General features: G+C 49.1%; 1 protein-coding gene across 2 annotated transcripts in view; it reads left to right on the forward strand.

Annotated features, from left to right (window-relative positions):
* The window catches only part of LOC122395869 (mitogen-activated protein kinase-binding protein 1), a 63,935-nt gene that overhangs the window by 38,160 nt on the left and 7,142 nt on the right, over positions 1-18,633 (forward strand). For both annotated transcript variants that reach the window (XM_043393778.1, XM_043393777.1), the window contains exons 4-18: positions 3,432-3,523; positions 10,224-10,446; positions 11,166-11,381; positions 11,838-12,020; positions 12,090-12,250; positions 12,337-13,165; positions 13,364-13,574; positions 13,655-13,904; positions 13,982-14,441; positions 14,545-14,613; positions 14,890-15,003; positions 15,295-15,464; positions 15,541-15,834; positions 15,911-16,064; positions 16,138-18,493. In XM_043393778.1, coding sequence (XP_043249713.1) covers positions 3,432-3,523; positions 10,224-10,446; positions 11,166-11,381; positions 11,838-12,020; positions 12,090-12,250; positions 12,337-13,165; positions 13,364-13,574; positions 13,655-13,904; positions 13,982-14,441; positions 14,545-14,613; positions 14,890-15,003; positions 15,295-15,464; positions 15,541-15,834; positions 15,911-16,064; positions 16,138-18,493 — 5,782 coding nt within the window. The remainder of the gene's footprint in view (positions 1-3,431; positions 3,524-10,223; positions 10,447-11,165; positions 11,382-11,837; positions 12,021-12,089; positions 12,251-12,336; positions 13,166-13,363; positions 13,575-13,654; positions 13,905-13,981; positions 14,442-14,544; positions 14,614-14,889; positions 15,004-15,294; positions 15,465-15,540; positions 15,835-15,910; positions 16,065-16,137; positions 18,494-18,633) is intronic.

Here is an 18,633-nt window from a genome sequence, read left to right on the forward strand (position 1 = left end):
CCGCGTGGGCGCCACAAGTCTGTGACGCGATGGCGCACGCACAGAGCCAGACAAAAGTCACCCATTATTCGTAGAAATTGATCGACGACCTTCGCGAAGACTATTTGCAAGAACGATTGGCGCGTTTTGGTAAACGCAGGCGAACCGCAGGACTGAAAGGCAGCTCTCTGTCGTACGTGTCCGTATTTGGCGCGTGCCCACGTAACTCTAAGCGACGTACGTCGGCCGCCTTATTGAAACGGACCATGCATTTCTGCATTCTTTTCATTGTATCGACCGACAAAACGTTCCTCGAGTCTCTCATTATCTCGGTCAGTGCGCGCGGTGCACCGCGTAATAGATAGCCTGGTTGCCAGGAATCGGCGCGCGACTCGCGATCGTCGTCTCACCCTCGGCTTCGCCCCCATCATCCTCGACAATTTCTGCATGTTCGATCGCCTATCGATTACCCGGCCCACCCCTCGGTCCCGATTTCCTTGCCAACAAGATTATTTATCGCGTCACCGAGCTCCCGGCGTTCCACCAACAAACTTTCAAAGAAATTCGCCATTGCTACGCCGTTGACACAATGGCGGATCTCCATGGTCGAAAACGATTCATAAGTAGATTCGGCGGTAGTAAAAATTATGAACGAAAAATTAACGACCCGAGTCTTCCCCGACGAATTTCACTTTCGTTCGGAAATTACACGCGTCTGAACGCGGTTTTAACGAACGCGCAGATTCTCGAAGAGTCCGCGGCGTGGAACATGATTTGAACGATAGGCGTATATCGAGGGAGGAGGAAACGTGCAAAAAGTCGGTTAATGTGCATTAACGTGTCGGTGGTTCCCCGTGCAAGGACGCCTGCTGAATCATCGCTAAAAGCGTCGTAACCGGTTCCACCCGAAGCACGCGTTACGCGATTGTTAATCTGCCGCGAGAGATTTCGAGGTTCGAGGTTAGGTTGACGAGCAGCCTCTGTACGAAGACGTTATGGACCGTTTTATTGCGCCCGTACCTGGTGTCTGGGGCACCTTACAACACCCTTGCGTTTTCCAAGCGCGTGTTCCGTGAAACTGCGACAGCAACGCCGACCGTTACGAAACCTTTCGTACAACGACCATAGATGTACATACACAGAAATCCGTGGCACGCGTTCCCGTGCCCACATCCAGCTCGTTACGATTTCCATGGACCAACGTCGACAGGAATCTCGCGCGCCTCGGTAAGGTGTAGGTCGATTCCATTAACGCGATCGTTTCGAAGCGATCCGCGTCCACGGCTGGGCCTGTTTTTTTCTTTCGAAACGCCTGTCGCTTTTCATTGCTGTACCGCGTGTGGTAAACGCGCGTCCAACTTTCCCTCCAAGGTCTCCGTCGTTGCACGGTTTTCTTATCGTTCTACTCTCCGTGGCAATAATTCAAAATAAAACAGTTTTAACTTTGCATCGTATTACCACATCGACGTACGGGACATTTAAACTTCTTGGAACGCTCCGAGCTCTTCTCGTTCCCCCTTTGTCTTTCTCTCGCTATCCTCCTTTAGGAGGACGGTAGAGGAGGTTAGGTCGAGGCTCGAGTTTCGTGTATCCAGTAGCCAAGCTCGAACCAAAGTCGATTTCTTATCATCGTTGCTGCTCAGCTCATTGTATCATCGACGACATTTTCGCAACGAGCCTTTGTAAATAATATCGTTTAGACGCCCACGATTACCGAGCAAGTCGACCGCGTAACGAATCGATGTCCTATGAAACCCGTAATCAAAGATACTGTACCGTATTTCTTGTCTCTGCCTACGCCGATCTCGATTCTCCACGAGCCATATACTAATCGCGCGTAACTTCCGCCGATGCAAATCGGTTAGGATTTTACAACGAAATCGATGATCTCCTTGAACGTCCGTGACGCAATCGATCGTTATTTTTCTTGCACGGTCGTTCGATTTACGCAGAATCTGCGCGCGTCGTCCCGTCAAGATGGCCGCCACGCGGGAACGTATTTCGCTTCGCGTTGGGCTAAAATCGAAATTTAACGAAGAAAGCTCGCTCGCTTTCGCGAGATGCTGCGTCGATTTGCAGGAAATTGGCACAGTGGGTCGTAATTACAAACAAATGATCGATGAAAGTTCTAGGGAGAGCGCAAGTGTCTTCATCGTGCCTCGAAGGAAAGTCGCTACAAATCAAGGATCGTTAAGAGTTGCGTTCGCGGTTCCAGTCAACATACCGCCGCTTTCTACCAGCAAACTGTATGTGCGGTAATCGAGATGTTCATGCCGTCGATGAGACCTCTTTTGCACGAATAACAGCCATTTCCAAATTTGTCCAGTCATATCATATCCTATATGGCGTATCATAACGCGTCAAGGAATGACAGGGCAAGGAAGAACGAGATCAGGCTTAAAAAACTAGAAAATCTCCAAGCCTCCCGGTCCGAGTATTTAGGTTAATCTTTACGAGGGGCAAAGGATGCGCAATTACGGCAATTGTCGCGCCGACTCTTGTCAAGGCCACGGCTTCATATACATACAACTGCCTCTTGGAACAAGGAAAGCTAACGTCATCCTTGTTAGACGCGCGTCTAATAATATGTATAAGTAAATCCGAGTTACTGGCTCGCAATTTTTCACGCATCCCGTAATTAACCGGCAGCGGCCTTGTCGAGAATCGGCTTCGAAACGTAGAATTTTCTCGTCACGCAGCGCAGTGTTGCTGATATCGATCGAGCGAGTTTCTCTGAACTTCTTCCGAGAGCTGTGGAAAAAAAAGAGAAGAAAAAAAAAACGGAAGCACGGCTGCGTTCACAAATCTCGCCTACGCGATGCATTTCAGATTGCACCGATGCCCCACTGACGATCGAATTTTTTAATGAAATTAAAACATTTTGAATCGTTCTAAAAAAATTATTTTTAGCCAGGGAGGTCAGTTACGATCACTTTTGGTGGATAGCCGTACCCCTGAATTGCTACGCGTTTTCGAGAAAAAAATTCGAGAAGGTTCGAAATTTTTCGACCAAATTGAAAAGTATCAAATCATTCTGGAAAAATTATTTTTAGTTGCGGTGGTCGATTACAATCATTTTTGGTGGATAGACATACCCCCGAATTGCTACGCGTTTTCGAGAAAAAAATTCGAGAAGGTTCGAAATTTTTCGACCAAATTGAAAAGTTTCAAATCATTCTGGAAAAATTATTTTTAGTTGCGGTGGTCGATTACAGTCATTTTTGGTGGATAGACATACTCGCGAAATCCTATTCGCTTTCGAGAAAAAAATTCGAGAAGATGTGATATTTAATTTGAGGTTAGAAAATTTTATTCGACAAATTGCAACAGAAAGACTCGAGCTATTATTGTGACATGGCTGTCGGTGCTTGGACGCCTTACGTATTTAGACTAATACTTTCGAATGTGTTGGAAAGTATGGTTACGATGATTTTTATTTGAATTTGTTGCAGATCAAGCTGGAACGTGTGCTTGGCGTGACCGTGTCGAGCAATGCAGCCCTGGACTGCGACGCAACTAGCGAGCTGGTCGCCTATCCTGCCGGGTACGTCCAAGACCGGTCTCTTCATTTTCTTCCATCGATTCCTTCGACGTCATTTTATTTGTACGATAGTGATTGAAACATAGTGGGAGAGGAGAGTTTAACGACACGAATCGTAATAAAAATCTGCTGACTCAAAGGCCGGTCGATATTCGTGGGAACGACCACGGGAAGAAACACAGGCGAGACTTTGCATAACGCGGCACACGGAAGAACGGGATTATCTCGATCAGCTGGCAGATATCAGATCGCGATATTTCACCGAAGAGATGCTTGCTTCGGTCGACTTTAACCAAACTCGATCGAATCGGTCGCGCATCTGACCCGCGCAGCTTCCACGGGGCCCGGCTGGACCGTTAGTTTTCGCTTTTCCCAGCAAATTTGCGTTCCCTTCGAGTCAACTGGCGTCACAGCAGACCCAAACGCATTTCGTTCGATCCTAACGATGTACTTGTTAGCCGACTTTCCGACTTCCCAGGGCGACTAAATACATAGACCGGATAACGTAGATAAACGACGAGGCGAACTGGTTGCGGCAAGATGGCGGCGACCGTGAAAGAAAGTTCGGGTTCGTTAGCGCGAACGGCGGAGGAAAAAAATGCGCGCGCGATTCTGTCGGTCACGGATAAACGCGGACGGCACAAAAGGAGCCTCTCTCGCAGCTCGTTTCTTCTTTGGTCGCGTGAATGGAAGAATGGCGAAAGTGCGATGAGGAGATTATGCCGGTTTATCGCGCGCTCCGTAGCAAAGGGGGAACCGTTTCGTCCATGTCCTTTCTCTCCACCGATTTCTGCCATCCTCGTCCTCTCGTTCCACATTTTTTCCTTTTTCAAAGAACCCCCTGTTGTCCTAGGAATTCGAATCCGAATCCGATTTCGTTTCGTTAAACGTCGCCGAAGAGAGATCGTATCTGGGGCTTGCTCGTTAGCCGCTTGTCGCTAATTACCCCCGGTGATTCGAAAAATGGTGGCTTCGACTCGTCCGCGTAATCGTCGATTGCTCGACCGAACGGAAGGGAGGCTCGATCTTTGGGGGATTCCTTATCCCCCGGAACTCGGTTTTGCAGTCGTTGAAACAGGCCTAAGTCGGACGACTGGTATCATCGTCGTGGCAACGCGGCAAATATCGGACGCGAGCAGCTACGTATGGCACTCGGAAATCGGGTCAAGAGAGAGGTGAATGGACCAAAAGATTCCGCGTCCGAGATACTCGCGTATCGGCGACAATTAAATCGCTCGATCGACCTGCCAATCTCTGCAGACTTCCTCTGCGTTGCGAGTATCCCCGCGACCTGTTCGACGGACCGGTTTCCCGAAGTCTCGAGATATATTTATTATCGTCGTTGTACAGCATCCGTCGATTCACGGCAAATAACGTCCAGAAGTAATAGGTATCTGCTCTTGACAAAGAATGAACAACGAAGGTACTATATTTTGACCGGTATGTATCGGTTACAAATATGAAAGGTTTATGAAATTTTCGACACGCATTCCGTTGCCGTGGAACAACATTATGGCATTTCCAGCCGGTTAATAAACTGTAATTGCATAGAAACTGCAACGAACTCGACGAGATATCACGGCCCCCCTCGCCACGGCGAGTACGCGTGTTTACGCGTGCGTGAACAAGTCTCAACAGGATCGAAAGTAGCTGGAACTCGCGTGCTCGGTGTTTCTCGCCATGTCCGGTTATCGCTCGAGCTGTTACTTCAGCAAATCTTATGTCATCGCATTTAGGAATATTTCTTGAAGCGTCGTTCATAATTACCTATCAAAGAATTCGATTTGCAGTGGTACTTGTAGATTCACGGCAGATGGCGTCATCGAAGCGCCATCGTTCGGCGATTCGTTGGTAATTTCGTTCCGATTCGTAAGAGATTACAAGGTTTCACAAATATTCCAGTTACGTGCATTATTATCGCTGGATTCGCGGAATCTGTAAACTCGAATCCATACGTAATTAACGCCGGCGAAGAAACCGCATCGTTGGCGCTGCTACGCGAATTGCAGATGCCACGAGTCGACTAATTGCAATTCGGTTAATTATCGCTTGTTCGTAACATCGCGCCTACGGTTCAACAGACTACAGAGTCGGGACACGGTCTTGAAAACTCTTTCTCCGTTTAACTTGTACGCTGTACAATGTTTGGTTTCATTTACATCAACCGCGTGATTTTGGACAACCTGTACAGCTTTACGCGAGTCGGTCGACCGAACTGAAGTCTTAATAAGCAACTCGTTCTCTGTAAAACCGGATGCGCGCGCGAATTTATGCGTGCTTTTATTTTAATTTGGCACGTTCGATCGTTCGTTTCGGTAACATTTTAGAAAAGTATTTACCACGAAATACGCTGCAAGTTAAATAAGCGAACGGGTAGTTATCCCCACTCCCCTCGACACGCCACGAAGCTCGTCGCGTAGTGTAACCTGATCCGGGCTCAAATGTCGACGAGATAATTGTGTTATTATAAGCTATCCTTCGTTCTTTGTCCTTTTTTTACGTTCAGCGAGATACGGGGTTGGAACACGTGTCCCGTGGTTTCAAATATCGAAATTTCGTTGCAATTAAAATCGCGTCTTGGCCGTGGCCAAGAAACAGGACTCTCGTTTTCGTCCGTGGCCATTTCGCGACAATTGAATACGACGTGCATTTAACTGTGTCGAGAACGCGATTTCAAGGTTAGAAAGTGCTTGACATTGCATGTACACTGTGTTACGAACGAAGGAGGAAAGTTCCGCTTTCCCGGTTTCTCGATCTACTCTGTTTCCCAGTTTCGAGACTCCACATTCTTCGAGCTTAATCGAGAGAGGCGATATAAAGCAAGAAAACGATCGTACGCTGATCGTCGGTGAAAATTTCGCGCGAAGAAGTCAGCTCCTCTCGGAAATTTCACCCATTTAACGAACGCGACGACGCTCGTTTCTTCGAATTACGAACTTCGTCGACGATAGAATCAACTTCGGGATTTGGACACGTTTCGAGTCGATAATGGCGATAGAGATTTCTACTCGACACCATGAATTATCTTCGTTACCGACCGGAGCCACCGAGATTCCCACAGACGCCTGTCTTCGCCGCAACAATATTGCTCTTTAATGTTGTTCCGGCTAATTCGATTTGTTCCGGTAGCCCCGTCCAGTTGGTTTTTGTTCTCGGCTCCTGCAAACTGCCCATCCCCGACCCCTTCCCACAAAAAACAAAACAAGACCGGTTAAATGAGACGGGAAGACCGTTAACGTCGAGCACGATTCAAGTTGAATTCTCAAAGTTCGTAAAAACAGACTCAATTTCGATGAAAAGTTTTCATTGCTTAAAACCAAGTTTCCTACAGATTGCAAACATTCGAATGCAAATGCATGCACCCTGCGATAGCTACGTTTTCCCGCCTTATCCTAACTTTCCCTACAACAGTTTATACTTGAATAGAAACGGTAATCGGCTTGTTTTTAAATTTGTTCGCTTCCCAGGATGTAAGTGGAGTTTATTTCCAGCAAAAGTATAGAAGACCGTAGATTATCCTAGACTTAATTTCATGCTAGAGCCGGGGAGTAGCGTAGCATTCGATCCTACAAGGTTTGCGACGTTATGCCGCAACCGATCCGATAGCTCGAGGAAACCTCCGGCGTTTCATTTCACGCTAATTACGCGATGCTTGCTCGAGCGTTTTCCCATCCCGTGCGTTCCAAAATCGAGATTGAACTTTCCTCCAAGGCCGTGGATAGATATTCGGGTCAACATTTTTCTCGATGCATCTTTACGAATCCCTACAGATGGCGTCATTATATTACATCGGGCTCGCGTCGAATAAACCGCGCATACTTCGAGGGATAACCTTACTTTTCTGCGATCATAATTGCCTGAAAAGTCGCGAAACAACGAGCAGAACACGCCTAGCGTAATTTTCTCAGCCACGACGACAAAGGGGAAGGCAACGAAAGTTGGTGTTCTCTCGGGAACGTTCGAAACGAAGAAAGTCCCATATTAGTAATTACGAGAAGCGGCGGACCGCTCGTTTCAACGACACACAGTTGGAATTAACGACACCGGGACAATCTTTTCTGGCCGACGAACATACGTGTTACGCGTCCGTACGGGATGAGCGAGAAAACGAGAGTTTCTGCTTCCATTTGCGAACAACCTAACCTAACCCTCTCCGCTCTTACCTATCTTCTTTCCAAGCCTCCGAAACTTGAGCGAGAAAAAGAACGAATACAGCGAAGATAGATGTCGTGATTTAGAATTTCTGCTAATATTGTGACCTGGTCGATGACGTGACATTTGAAAATATAATTATCCCGTCAATGTGCCCACACGTCCACCGAACAAGTTACGAACTGATATAACGACCGTTCGATCGCTGTCGAGAGTTTGAACTTGGATTTCTACGGCGAACTGGCACACACTGATTTTCCACGGCGAAACGCGCATTATTCGTGACGGGAACGTATATCGTGACCGGTCGCTGTCATCGAGATAGGAAAGATCGACGCGGGAGCTGGCGATCGGCCGTTCTAAATCAGCCGGGGTACCATCGACCAACTTATTAGACACGTCGTCGGCAGACCGGTTCCCCAAGCTCGATAATCGACCCAGTGACCTTTATACCTTCGGACGACCTTACGTGTTCCTTTTGCACGCAACCAGCGACTATGAAATTACCAAGCACGGGGCTTCCTAGTACGTACTTTGCTGAATTTTTCTATGGGAATTGTTCGACGTTTCGAAACCGCGCCCTGCATTGACCTCTAGCTTTTCCTGAGCGAAGTTTTCAGCCATAAAGGACGATGTGTCAAAAAATAATGATTCCACCTGCAAGATGGCAACGGGAAGAACTTGTGAATCGAACCGATAGGTTGCGGTCGTGTGTCTCGGGCTCGATTCAGACCGATTCAGCTTGATCCCGTAGCTCGTGGCCAGCGTGCTAGTTTCAGTAGGTCGTAGATACGGTGAGTGTGCCTCCTTCGCACGGCCTCGTCGACGGGAGTCTTCTCCGCGTTTCTCGTCGCGAGAGGCCTCGTTCGTTCCCGCGAAAAAACCGTCCGCCATGATTACGGTAGAACGCGTTCGACCAATCAGAGAAGCCGATCTATAACCGTCTGTCCAATCAGACGAGTTATCACATCGTACAGATATCGGATCTCTAAAAATTCCTAATACTGCATTAATTATTCTAACATTTTCTTTTATTAAAAATTTGATGTTGTTAAATAATTTTAGAGAGTAATATTATGGATCGAACATTATATTTTATGCTTTAATTTGTCAACTGCCAATGGTCACGGACAACTCTGTCCCGCCAATATGAAACGTAAATTTGTTTGCTTTTCATTCCCGTTGAACAGAATCCAGAATCTTTCTCATAAAATATAATTAACTGAATTCAATGGAGCTGCTAAAATTCGACAAAGAGAGAAAAGCCGATACGATACGCGGCTGAAGATTTTACCTTGAAACATCCCTCCGGCGAGATTCGCGCGGGAAATATAGATTTCGAGGTTATTCGTATCAAAAGTTCTCTGCATTGGCTCCGAGCCACGGGATCCGTGTCCTTCGTCCTGGAACTTGGCTTTTTTCTCTCATTCGAGTTTATTGTTCCGGAGAAACGAGACAAAATTGCAAACTACGCGCTCGAGCGATATCTCTGCAGTTTCCGCCGTGCGTGTGCCCCATTTGTGCTCGTTTCATATCGAATTGAATCGAAGACTCGACCACTCCTTTTCGATGTTACTCGGTGTATTCGACAACGTTTGCCAGAGATTGTTAGCGGAGGCAACAGGAAGGTGTTTAACCTCCGGCTATCCGGATACTTGCTTTTGGCAAACCGGAAACGCGAACGTAAATGGCAGTGGATGCGAGCCCGCGAGTCTCTAGTCTCGATAATAGCATCGCAAACGGAAGCAAAGCAGCCGGGTAGGTCGATGATACGAAGGAAACTGCTCGCGATCCTCGACGAGGTATCCTTTGTTCCACGTTGCCACGATCTGTTTCCTACAGCGGATGAATCATTCGCGTGCGTGCAACCGTTTCTTTACATCTGCCCGCGATAAGGAAGTCGCATATACGATAATCGGTCTAATCGATCTTCTCGAAGGATTCGTTACGCGAACGTTGAAGGTAAAGTAAAAATTCTTAGTTCGAGAATAAAGTTGATCGACCTCCTCGTTGCGGGCGGGTATTACGTTGCGTCGGTCGTTTAGCCGGCGTAATGTCGGAACAAATGGTAGCACGCGAAAGAAATGTCGATCGTTGGAGGCGAGTTTATTGACACGTTGCGGTTTCGGTAGACAGTGACGGGTAAATCAGCTTGGCGAACGACGAGATGCATCGGGTCACACCGGTCGAGTTTCGAGTTACCGCAAACACTGCGAACGATTCCTGGGACATGCAGTTGTATACGCCGGCGTATAAAAGTGGCTCGAAGGAGTGTCGGTGGCTCGAGACCGCGCGCGGTTAAAGTCTCGATGCGTTATCAAATCGACCAAAGAACCACACGCGTGCTCGAAGACGTTCAAACGAGCGTGACTAATTCACGCTTGGAAAGTCGATCGCGAGTTAAACGTTGTTACGCGGTGCAACGAGACGGCGTGTTATTAGCAAGATGCAGTCTCGTGTCTTATTTATTTCTCAGACTCGAGAATTTCATTTATCGTTTCTAATTTCCGCGCAAAAAGAAAGTTTGGAAATGTTTCGTGTTGTGTTGCAGCTGCACCGTGGTATTGTTCAACCCGCGGAAGAACACTCAGGCCCACGTGTTGAACGCCTGTCGCAAAACGGTGACCTCTCTGGCACTTGCCGGCGACGGTAGACTGCTAGCGACCGGCGAATGCGGTCACATGCCGAACGTCCGTGTCTGGGACATCTCCGATCCGTACAATGCTGTGCAGATCGCTGAATTTTCCGGCCACAAGTATGGCATCAACTGCGTGGTGAGTAATGAAAAAATGTCATCTGCTCGAGGAGAATTTTCTATCAAAGCGTTCTCGCTACTTCCTTTCCGCAAAATACACCACAAAGCTTTTCGAGCCCCGTTCTCAACGAACGGACAACCGAGCGTATGCTGAATGTGTACAGTGGAAAAAAAGGGCCGCGCCCAATGCACTCGCACGACCGTGACGAGCTTACGACCGCCGCGCCATTCCTCGCATGTTAATTAAGGTCCGTGGCTTTTATCTCCGCGACGAAGACGCGTCGTTTTCGAGGCCATAAAAATATACACCGAATAGTGGAATGAGGGGATCGTGTTACCGAGAGTTTTTTTAACCGTATCTCTTAATCCGCCCGTCAAAACAAACTCGTCGGCGGTAGCGTGCTATGGATGGCCTCCTAGCGGTGTTGGAGGGAGATACACGTACAATATACCCTGTTCCACCAACGAAAGCAAACTCGTTGGCGGAGGCTATGCGTTTTAACGAAGGATTAGAATCGTTTTTATTCGCGTCACGCGGTCGTGCACGTACGCGCGCGGTTCGGTTACAAGGCGTCTTCGGCGACAGGCTGAACCCACGTGAATACAAAATCGCTGAACGGACAACGGTATCCCTTTTATCGCTTGTTCTGCGTTCCCTGGATGCCTCGAGTACGATGATCTTTCCTCGAAACGACCCTCCACGCGCATCCTATGCCTTTACGCTTTTCTCTTCTCAAGGCATTTTCACCGAGCAACAAATACGTGGTGTCCGTGGGCTCTCAACACGATATGATCGTCAACGTCTGGGACTGGAGGAACAATGTTAAGGTGGCGTCGAACAAAGTCTCGAGCAAAGTGAAGGCCGTCTGCTTCGCGGAAAACGGCAATTACTTTGTTACCGTGGGCAACAGGCACGTGAAGTTTTGGTATCTCGAGTACTCGCGCAGCGCCAAGGTAATTCGATGTTAATTCGTTCTCTTTGTCTCTCGATCCAAACCGATCCGATCTACTCGCTTTCGTTCGAAATTAGCTCTGTAATTGTCGATTGTCGGTTTGCTCGAGTCCACCGATCGAAACGACCAGAGAAAATGGCGACGCCGGGAAACGTGTTGCATTAACGGTACTGTACGCTAAATTTCCATGGTTCCGTTAAGCTTTTGACCGAGTCTTCGAATTCTAACCTCGATTATTCCGTGTCGCGTTAATCGATTTTGTCACGAAGAATTTATAACTCTCGATGCAAGTTGGTCGAAAGTACGAACTTAAATGCAAATGGCCGCCATTGCGGCGCGTGCACCGATAAGGTGCATAGGTGCCTAAAACAGAAAAATAGCCTGGCGAGAGCAATGGTGGACGATGGCAAGTAACGGTAATGCGAAGGTGGTGATAGAGGGGAATTTTGTTGCACAGTATAAGGAACCTGTGCCTTTGATGGGTCGGTCTGCCATATTAGGAGAGCAAAGAAACAACGATTTCGTGGACGTGGCGTGCGGTCGCGGGGAAATGGCGGATTCCACGTACGCGATCACCAAAACGGGCCTCCTATGCGAATTTAATAACAGGAGGCTTCTGGACAAATGGGTGGAGCTTCGCGTGAGTACTTTTACCCTTCGAGACTATATTTAAATAATAACTCTTTAAAAAAAAAAATCATCTTTCCAGACGACTAGCGCTAATTGCATGGCCGTGGGGGACAAGTACATCTTCATCGGTTGCGCGGAAGGGATTGTCAGATGCTTCAGTCCCAGCACCCTTCAGTTCATCACCACGTTACCCAGGACCCATTACCTAGGCGTGGACGTTGCTCAGGGATTGTCCATTAGGTACCTAAGACAAATGCCAGACAAAAGTTCTGGTCGTTTCGTTCCCGTTCTGTTCCTCGTGTTGATTAATCACGAATCGATTGCAGTCACATGTCTCAGCATCCGGCGAACGCGAGGTACCCGGACGCGATCGCGCTGGCGTTCGACGAGCGAAACAACAAGCTGACCTGCGTGTACAACGACCACAGCATCTACGTGTGGGATGTACGGGACATCAGGCGGGTGGGGAAGTCTCATTCGTTCCTCTATCACTCGGCGTGCATCTGGGGCGTGGAGATGTACCCGACTGGGACGGATTCGATCGGCGGTATGCCCGGTGGTAGCTTCGTCACTTGTTCCAGCGACGACACCATCCGCGTGTGGAACCTGGAGAAGGACGTGTCGACGTCGGACACGATCTACAAACGCAACATCTACAGCAACGAGCTGCTCAAGGTTCTGTACGTGGACACCGAGCTGACCTATCTGAAGGACCTGGACCTGGCCGCTGCCGGGTCCACGGAGAAGAGCGACGCCTCGTACGACGGACGTAACGGGGTCAGGTCGATCAGGGTCAGCCCTGACGGGAAGCATCTCGCGTCCGGTGATCGATCCGGCAACATTCGGATCCACGATCTATCCACCCTGGAGGAGCTGTGCTTGATCGAGGCGCACGATGCGGAGGTGCTGTGCCTCGAGTATTCTAAATTCACCAGACACTCTCCGGACGCACCGCGACTACTGGCCAGCGCCTCCAGGGATCGACTGATCCACGTGTTCAGCGTCGACCAGGGCTACAATTTCCTGCAGACCCTCGACGATCACAGTTCTTCCATTACCGCGGTCAGGTTCTTCAATCAGAGCAACCAGGCTAATCAGATACAGATGGTGTCCTGCGGTGCCGATAAGAGTATTATTTTTAGACAACTGCAATCGGTGAGCCCTTTGGTTCCCGTTAACATATTGATTCCTCATTCTATATTTCACGAACGATATCTGATAGGAGAGTTTTGATCGATGGTAGTATTGTAAAGGTTAATTAACATTCTTTTGGATATCGTTTTTGACGTATCGAGCGACGAATCTATTAACGCTGCATATTCCCGACTGTTCCATACGTGATTATTGCCGTAGACACCGGGAGGAATGCCGCAGTTCGCCAGAGGTCACAACGCTCAGGGCAAAACTACCTTGTACGATATGGAGGTCGACTCCGGGCAAAAGCACGTCCTTACAGCCTGCCAAGATAGAAACATAAGAGTTTACAACGTCGCCACTGGCAAACATAGTAAAACGTTCAAAGGTTCCGTCGGCGAAGACGGATCCCTCATCAAGGTCGTCCTAGGTAACGAAAGATTTCCTCGAACCTGATGTTGCAGAAAATAGTTAAAAATCCTACGGTTTTTATTCTGAATCTATTTTCAGATGCATCGGGAATTTACGTAGCTACCTCGTGTACAGATAAGACGTTGTGCGTGTACGATTACTATAGCGGCGAGTGTATGGCCACTATGCTCGGCCACTCGGAATTGGTGACGGGGCTGCGTTTCAGCCCCGACTGCCGCAACCTCGTATCCGCCAGCGGAGATGGTTGCATATTTGTGTGGCGTGTTCCACGCGACATGGTCGTCACTATGCAAGCCAGACTAGCTCAACAAGCTATGCGAGCTGGAAAGTATGTTTGTCAAAGTACCTAAAAACTGTCGTTAGTTACTGCATATATAGTTATTCAACGTTGAAACGTGTCTACAGGAGGCCACCTCAAGTGAATGGCACAGGAATTGACGTACAATTAGACAACGAAAACTTCGGATCTCCGCCGCCAGAGTTCCTCGATCCAAACGCGAATCCTGCCCCCGTGAACGCGAGCGTGGATTACAGGTTCAGCGTGGGTCAGTTGCCGTTGTGGGCGAAGAAGCAGATAAACACCGCGATCGCCGACGAAACCACGGTCCTTGGGACGAACGCCAGACCCCTGGGCGTCGACCTGCCGAAGGGCAGATGGGCGCAGAGGGTCCAGCAAGGGGACGGTATAACAGTCAAGTCCGTTTACGACAGCGACGAGATCATACCGTTTCCTCCACCTCGTGGTACGATCGATTCCGATGGCGGCGGCGGTGGCGGTGGATCCAAGGACAGCTCGATCGATAGCGGGACCGAAACCAAGTGCAGCAGCGATTATAGGAGGGAAACGATCACTATTAAAACGACGGTAGGTCTATAAGATCTTCACTGTCATATATAGGTGACAGGACAGATGAATAACTTTAACCAGATTAACCGTTTACTAACACCCCGGCGTTAACTGGTTCTAGGAAGGGGACGAGACTGTGTTCCAACCTTGTCCAGACAGTTACAGAGAACTAGCAGACGATACGAAACAGGTACTAATCCCAGTAACAAAGTAATAATAATAATAATAATGTTATCTTGGTACTTGTTACTTGTTACTTGTTACTTGTTACGTGTGTTTGTGTGCGCTTACGAATTCGAAAGACGACGCAAAAGAAAAAAGAGATGAGAGAATCGTTGAGTTGTTTGAGCTTCCGCACACTTTTTGTTTCTTTGCCCATTATTTATTTCTCGCGCCGAATTGTTTGACCGCGTTTCGTTTTCTTTTGTTCCTCGTTGATTCTACTTTGTTTCAACCGATGGCATAGGTGATCGGTGGTAACGTGACCCTATCTAGAGGTAACAATATCACGGAATTGACACGTCTGTCGAGGAGCCGTCATCATACCGACGATAGCAGTCTTGGCAGCTTTAAATTTGAGGTACATCTCATTAACGCCTCAGACACCAGCAGCAAAGCATCGCCAAACAGTAATATAACAGTGACAACAAAAAACATGAATAATACATCAAATTTGCCAACGATCGATGCACTTCGTCTCTACATATATCGCTTATTTCCGATTATTTATGTTTGCCGCTTGCATCTGTCGCAACAGTTGTATATTTAACCCTAATCCTCGGTACACCTTAAAACTTACGCTTTAATAACAATAATTTAGACGGGAACGAAAGGACGTAAGGTGTTTTAAAGCGCGCGTTTTGTCGTCTAGGATCACGAGAGCACGGAACACGACGGCGACGTCGAGGATTATTCCGAAGGGGAGAACGGTACCACCGGGTCCGAGAAGTCCCATCACAGGCTAATGTACTACCCAGCGCCGGAAGACACTGTGTCGAATCAATTCACCGTGAACGCTATGGACGTGGAGGAGCTTCGAAGGTACGGTCGTGGGTGCTCTTTTTCAAACTTTTGTAGTCCAGGGTTAAAAAGATCGTTGATACGTGGTGTTTAATAGGTCTCAGAGGCGGCAAAAGAAGCCCAGAAACGGGGAGAGCGGTCGTACGAGCGAGTTGACCGCGTCCGGAAGCCAGGACGATTCCGATTCGGAAGGCGGAGCGTCGACGCCCAGCGCCGAGCGGAATCCTCTGTCCATATTGTCGGAGGCCAGTTCGGAAGGGTTCGATCAGCTGGTGAAACAGAGCCATCGTGAGAAATATCTAAAGAACGCTTTTGAATCTCTCAGCGGGGCCGAAGAGCCTACCAACAGATGTCCAAAAACTACCAGCATCAGTTCACAGTTTCACGGGAGGTAAATTGTCGTTTTTAAGTAGACAAACATCTCACGAAGACTTGGAAAATCGGACGTTACTATAGACGTTTTGCAGACTTAGTGGAGGGGCTGATAGCACAAGCAATAACAAGGTTCGTAACGCGGCGGTGGTGAACGCGACCAAGCAGGCAAGGGGTGACGCGGACGTCGCGAAGAAACGCGAGGAATTGCAGCGGAGAATAGAGGAAACTAGGAGAAAGTTGCAAAGCGTAAGCGTAATGATTCCGATGCAAGTGTTAGGATGTTAGATAGAGATCTATGGCGTTTGTTTCGCGTTTGTAGGTTGGCTACAAGTCGTCGTTGAAAACCAGCCAGAGCATATCCGATCTGAGCAGCCACATACCGGAGAAGCACCATCGTTCGAACAGGCTGAGCACAGGTAACAACAACAAATTCGGTCAACAGACACAGTACTCGAAACCGATTAATCCTTGCAAACCTATACCGAATCCAAAGCCCCCGTTAAAACCTCAACAACTCGTTAACAAAGCACCGGGTGTGGGGAATGCGCTACCTAAGCTAGACACTCCGACCGAGAACCGCTTGTCGAAAAGCCAGACCACGTCGTGCATTAGCGACAAGGCGAGACCAACGTCTCTTAGTCGCCCGTTAACATTGACGTTAAAAAAAACTGAAAAGTATAAGTTGTCGCTGAACAAACCGAATCAATCGTTGCCCGAGTCGCCCGTGTGCGAGGAGCTGAAGCTTCTGAAGGAACAGTGCAAGAAGAACGTGAGTCGGTTCGCCAGGTTCGCGCAGAAGAGGAGATCCTGCAGCTACTTTATCGGATTGAACGACAACGAGGAGGAGATGGAGAACATAGCGAAGTCTTTCGAGAGTCTTCCCGCCATGAACGAGCGCAACATCGAGAGCTTCAACGACGCGATGGACGACGGGGACGACGGTAATGGTAACTTCAGCGACGACTCGCTGGAAGGTGACTTCAAGAATCCCCCGCGACGATGCGTCAGCGACTATCAGATAAACGTACACGTGGACGATCAGCAGGATGGTCGCAGACCATACACGAATTACCAAACGTTCCCTAAACGGATCCTGACCGGCTCACAGGAGAGCATCTTGTCGGACGCTTCGGTGGAGTCGTTCTCGAAAGGAAGCGCGGAGATTCTGGATTACAGCCACTACGACAACGACCGCCACTCGAGCGCGAGCTTCTTCTTGTCCCGTAGGAAGATGCAGGCTGGTAGAAGCCAGGAGAGCATCCTGACTGACGAGTCGGATTACCAGATGTTCCCGCTGAACGAGAACATGGACCACCGGAGCACGGAGAGCGTCTTGACCGACGACTCAGACTCCCTGGTGAAATCCGCGCCCCTGGAGATGCTGTTCGACTCCCACTACAAACGGAAGAGACAGAACTCGGAAACTTACAGCGGCAATCCGAACAACGTGACCGAACCGTCGAACGAGACTCAGGATTCCGTGAACGATGCAACCGCTTGTCGCGCGGTCTTCAGGTCCAAGTCCCTTCAAGACACGAGGATAAGCAAGGCGACCAACGAGAACAGCTACCAGGACGACGCGGTGCAGCCAGCCACCTGCATCTACTACGAGTTTAACTTCAACGAGCAGAACGACGCGAACGTGGAGATGAGGATCGGCGCCAAAGCGGATGCGATATCGTCCCGTAGTAACAGTTTGAAAGCGTCCAAGGAGCCCCAGTCGATGCTGATACTGAACGATTTCGTGGCCCACAAGCCACCGAAACCGAAACGTAACTCTGCCCGCACGCAGAGCATGCGGAACAGGGCGCGTCCCGCCTGGAACAAGTACAACGTGGACTCGTCCTCGTCGCAGTCTCTTCGTCTGAAGTCTCCGGAGCTAGAGGATTATGCAAATAAGTCACGCGTGGAACAGAGACCCGAGAGGAGCGATCCAGGTGATGCAAAGTCCGACGGCTCGAAGAGAATGGAGCAGCTGTTGCAGTCGTCCAACTTCTCGTTGCAGCCTAATGAGGACGCGAGCTCTAAAACGAAATTCTACAGTTTGCAGAACCGTCGATCGGACAAGACTATCGAGAGCTACGACGCCACCGAGGATCAGAGGAACGCTGCCTCCCACGTGTGTTGTTTCGAGAATCAGATCCCGACCAAGGACACGCAAGAGACCTACGATTCGTTGGAGGCTGGCTGCGCGAACCGCGAGCCTCAGGAGTCGACAGTTTCCAATTCGCGATCGATGAACGAACGCATGGACAACCTGGACGTGGATCTGAGGATCACCAGAGCCATCGAGGGTACAGTCAAGCTGCTCTCCAAGGAGTTCGAGAACCTGGTCAGACGCGAACAGTACTTCATGAAGGAGAAGTGTCTACGGTTGACCCACTGCCAAGAGGCGAACGAGAATTTCGCGAAGCTGGAGGCAGAAAGGGACGGCAGGTTCGCGATCAGACGCGACATCAGGTTCCATTCCGGCGGCGAGGACAGCGATTTCGCCGACACGTCCGCGATGGACAGGTCGATGATGGAGAGCGGTTCCTCGACGTCCGCGTCGAGCTGCACGAACTCGCCTAAGAGGATGTGGCCGCCAGCCTCGCGGTGCCAAAGTCACATGAAATGGACGAAAACCTTGCCCACCATTAATCAGGCCATACTACCGTCTAAGCATCTCTACGCAGGTACTTGTGAACCGAAGGAAGAGACGAACGCGTTAGCTCTCGTTGCTCGATCGAAGATCATTAAAATCCGTGTACAATTCAACCCTTTGCACTCTGAATTATATTGCAATTTTGTTATCAGCTGCTCCCGACGCTTTCAA

This window comes from Colletes gigas, unplaced genomic scaffold (genome assembly GCF_013123115.1).
Source record: "Colletes gigas isolate AHSC1104 unplaced genomic scaffold, ASM1312311v1 Colletes_gigas_Sc00006, whole genome shotgun sequence".
Classification (NCBI taxonomy): Eukaryota; Metazoa; Arthropoda; class Insecta; order Hymenoptera; family Colletidae; genus Colletes; species Colletes gigas.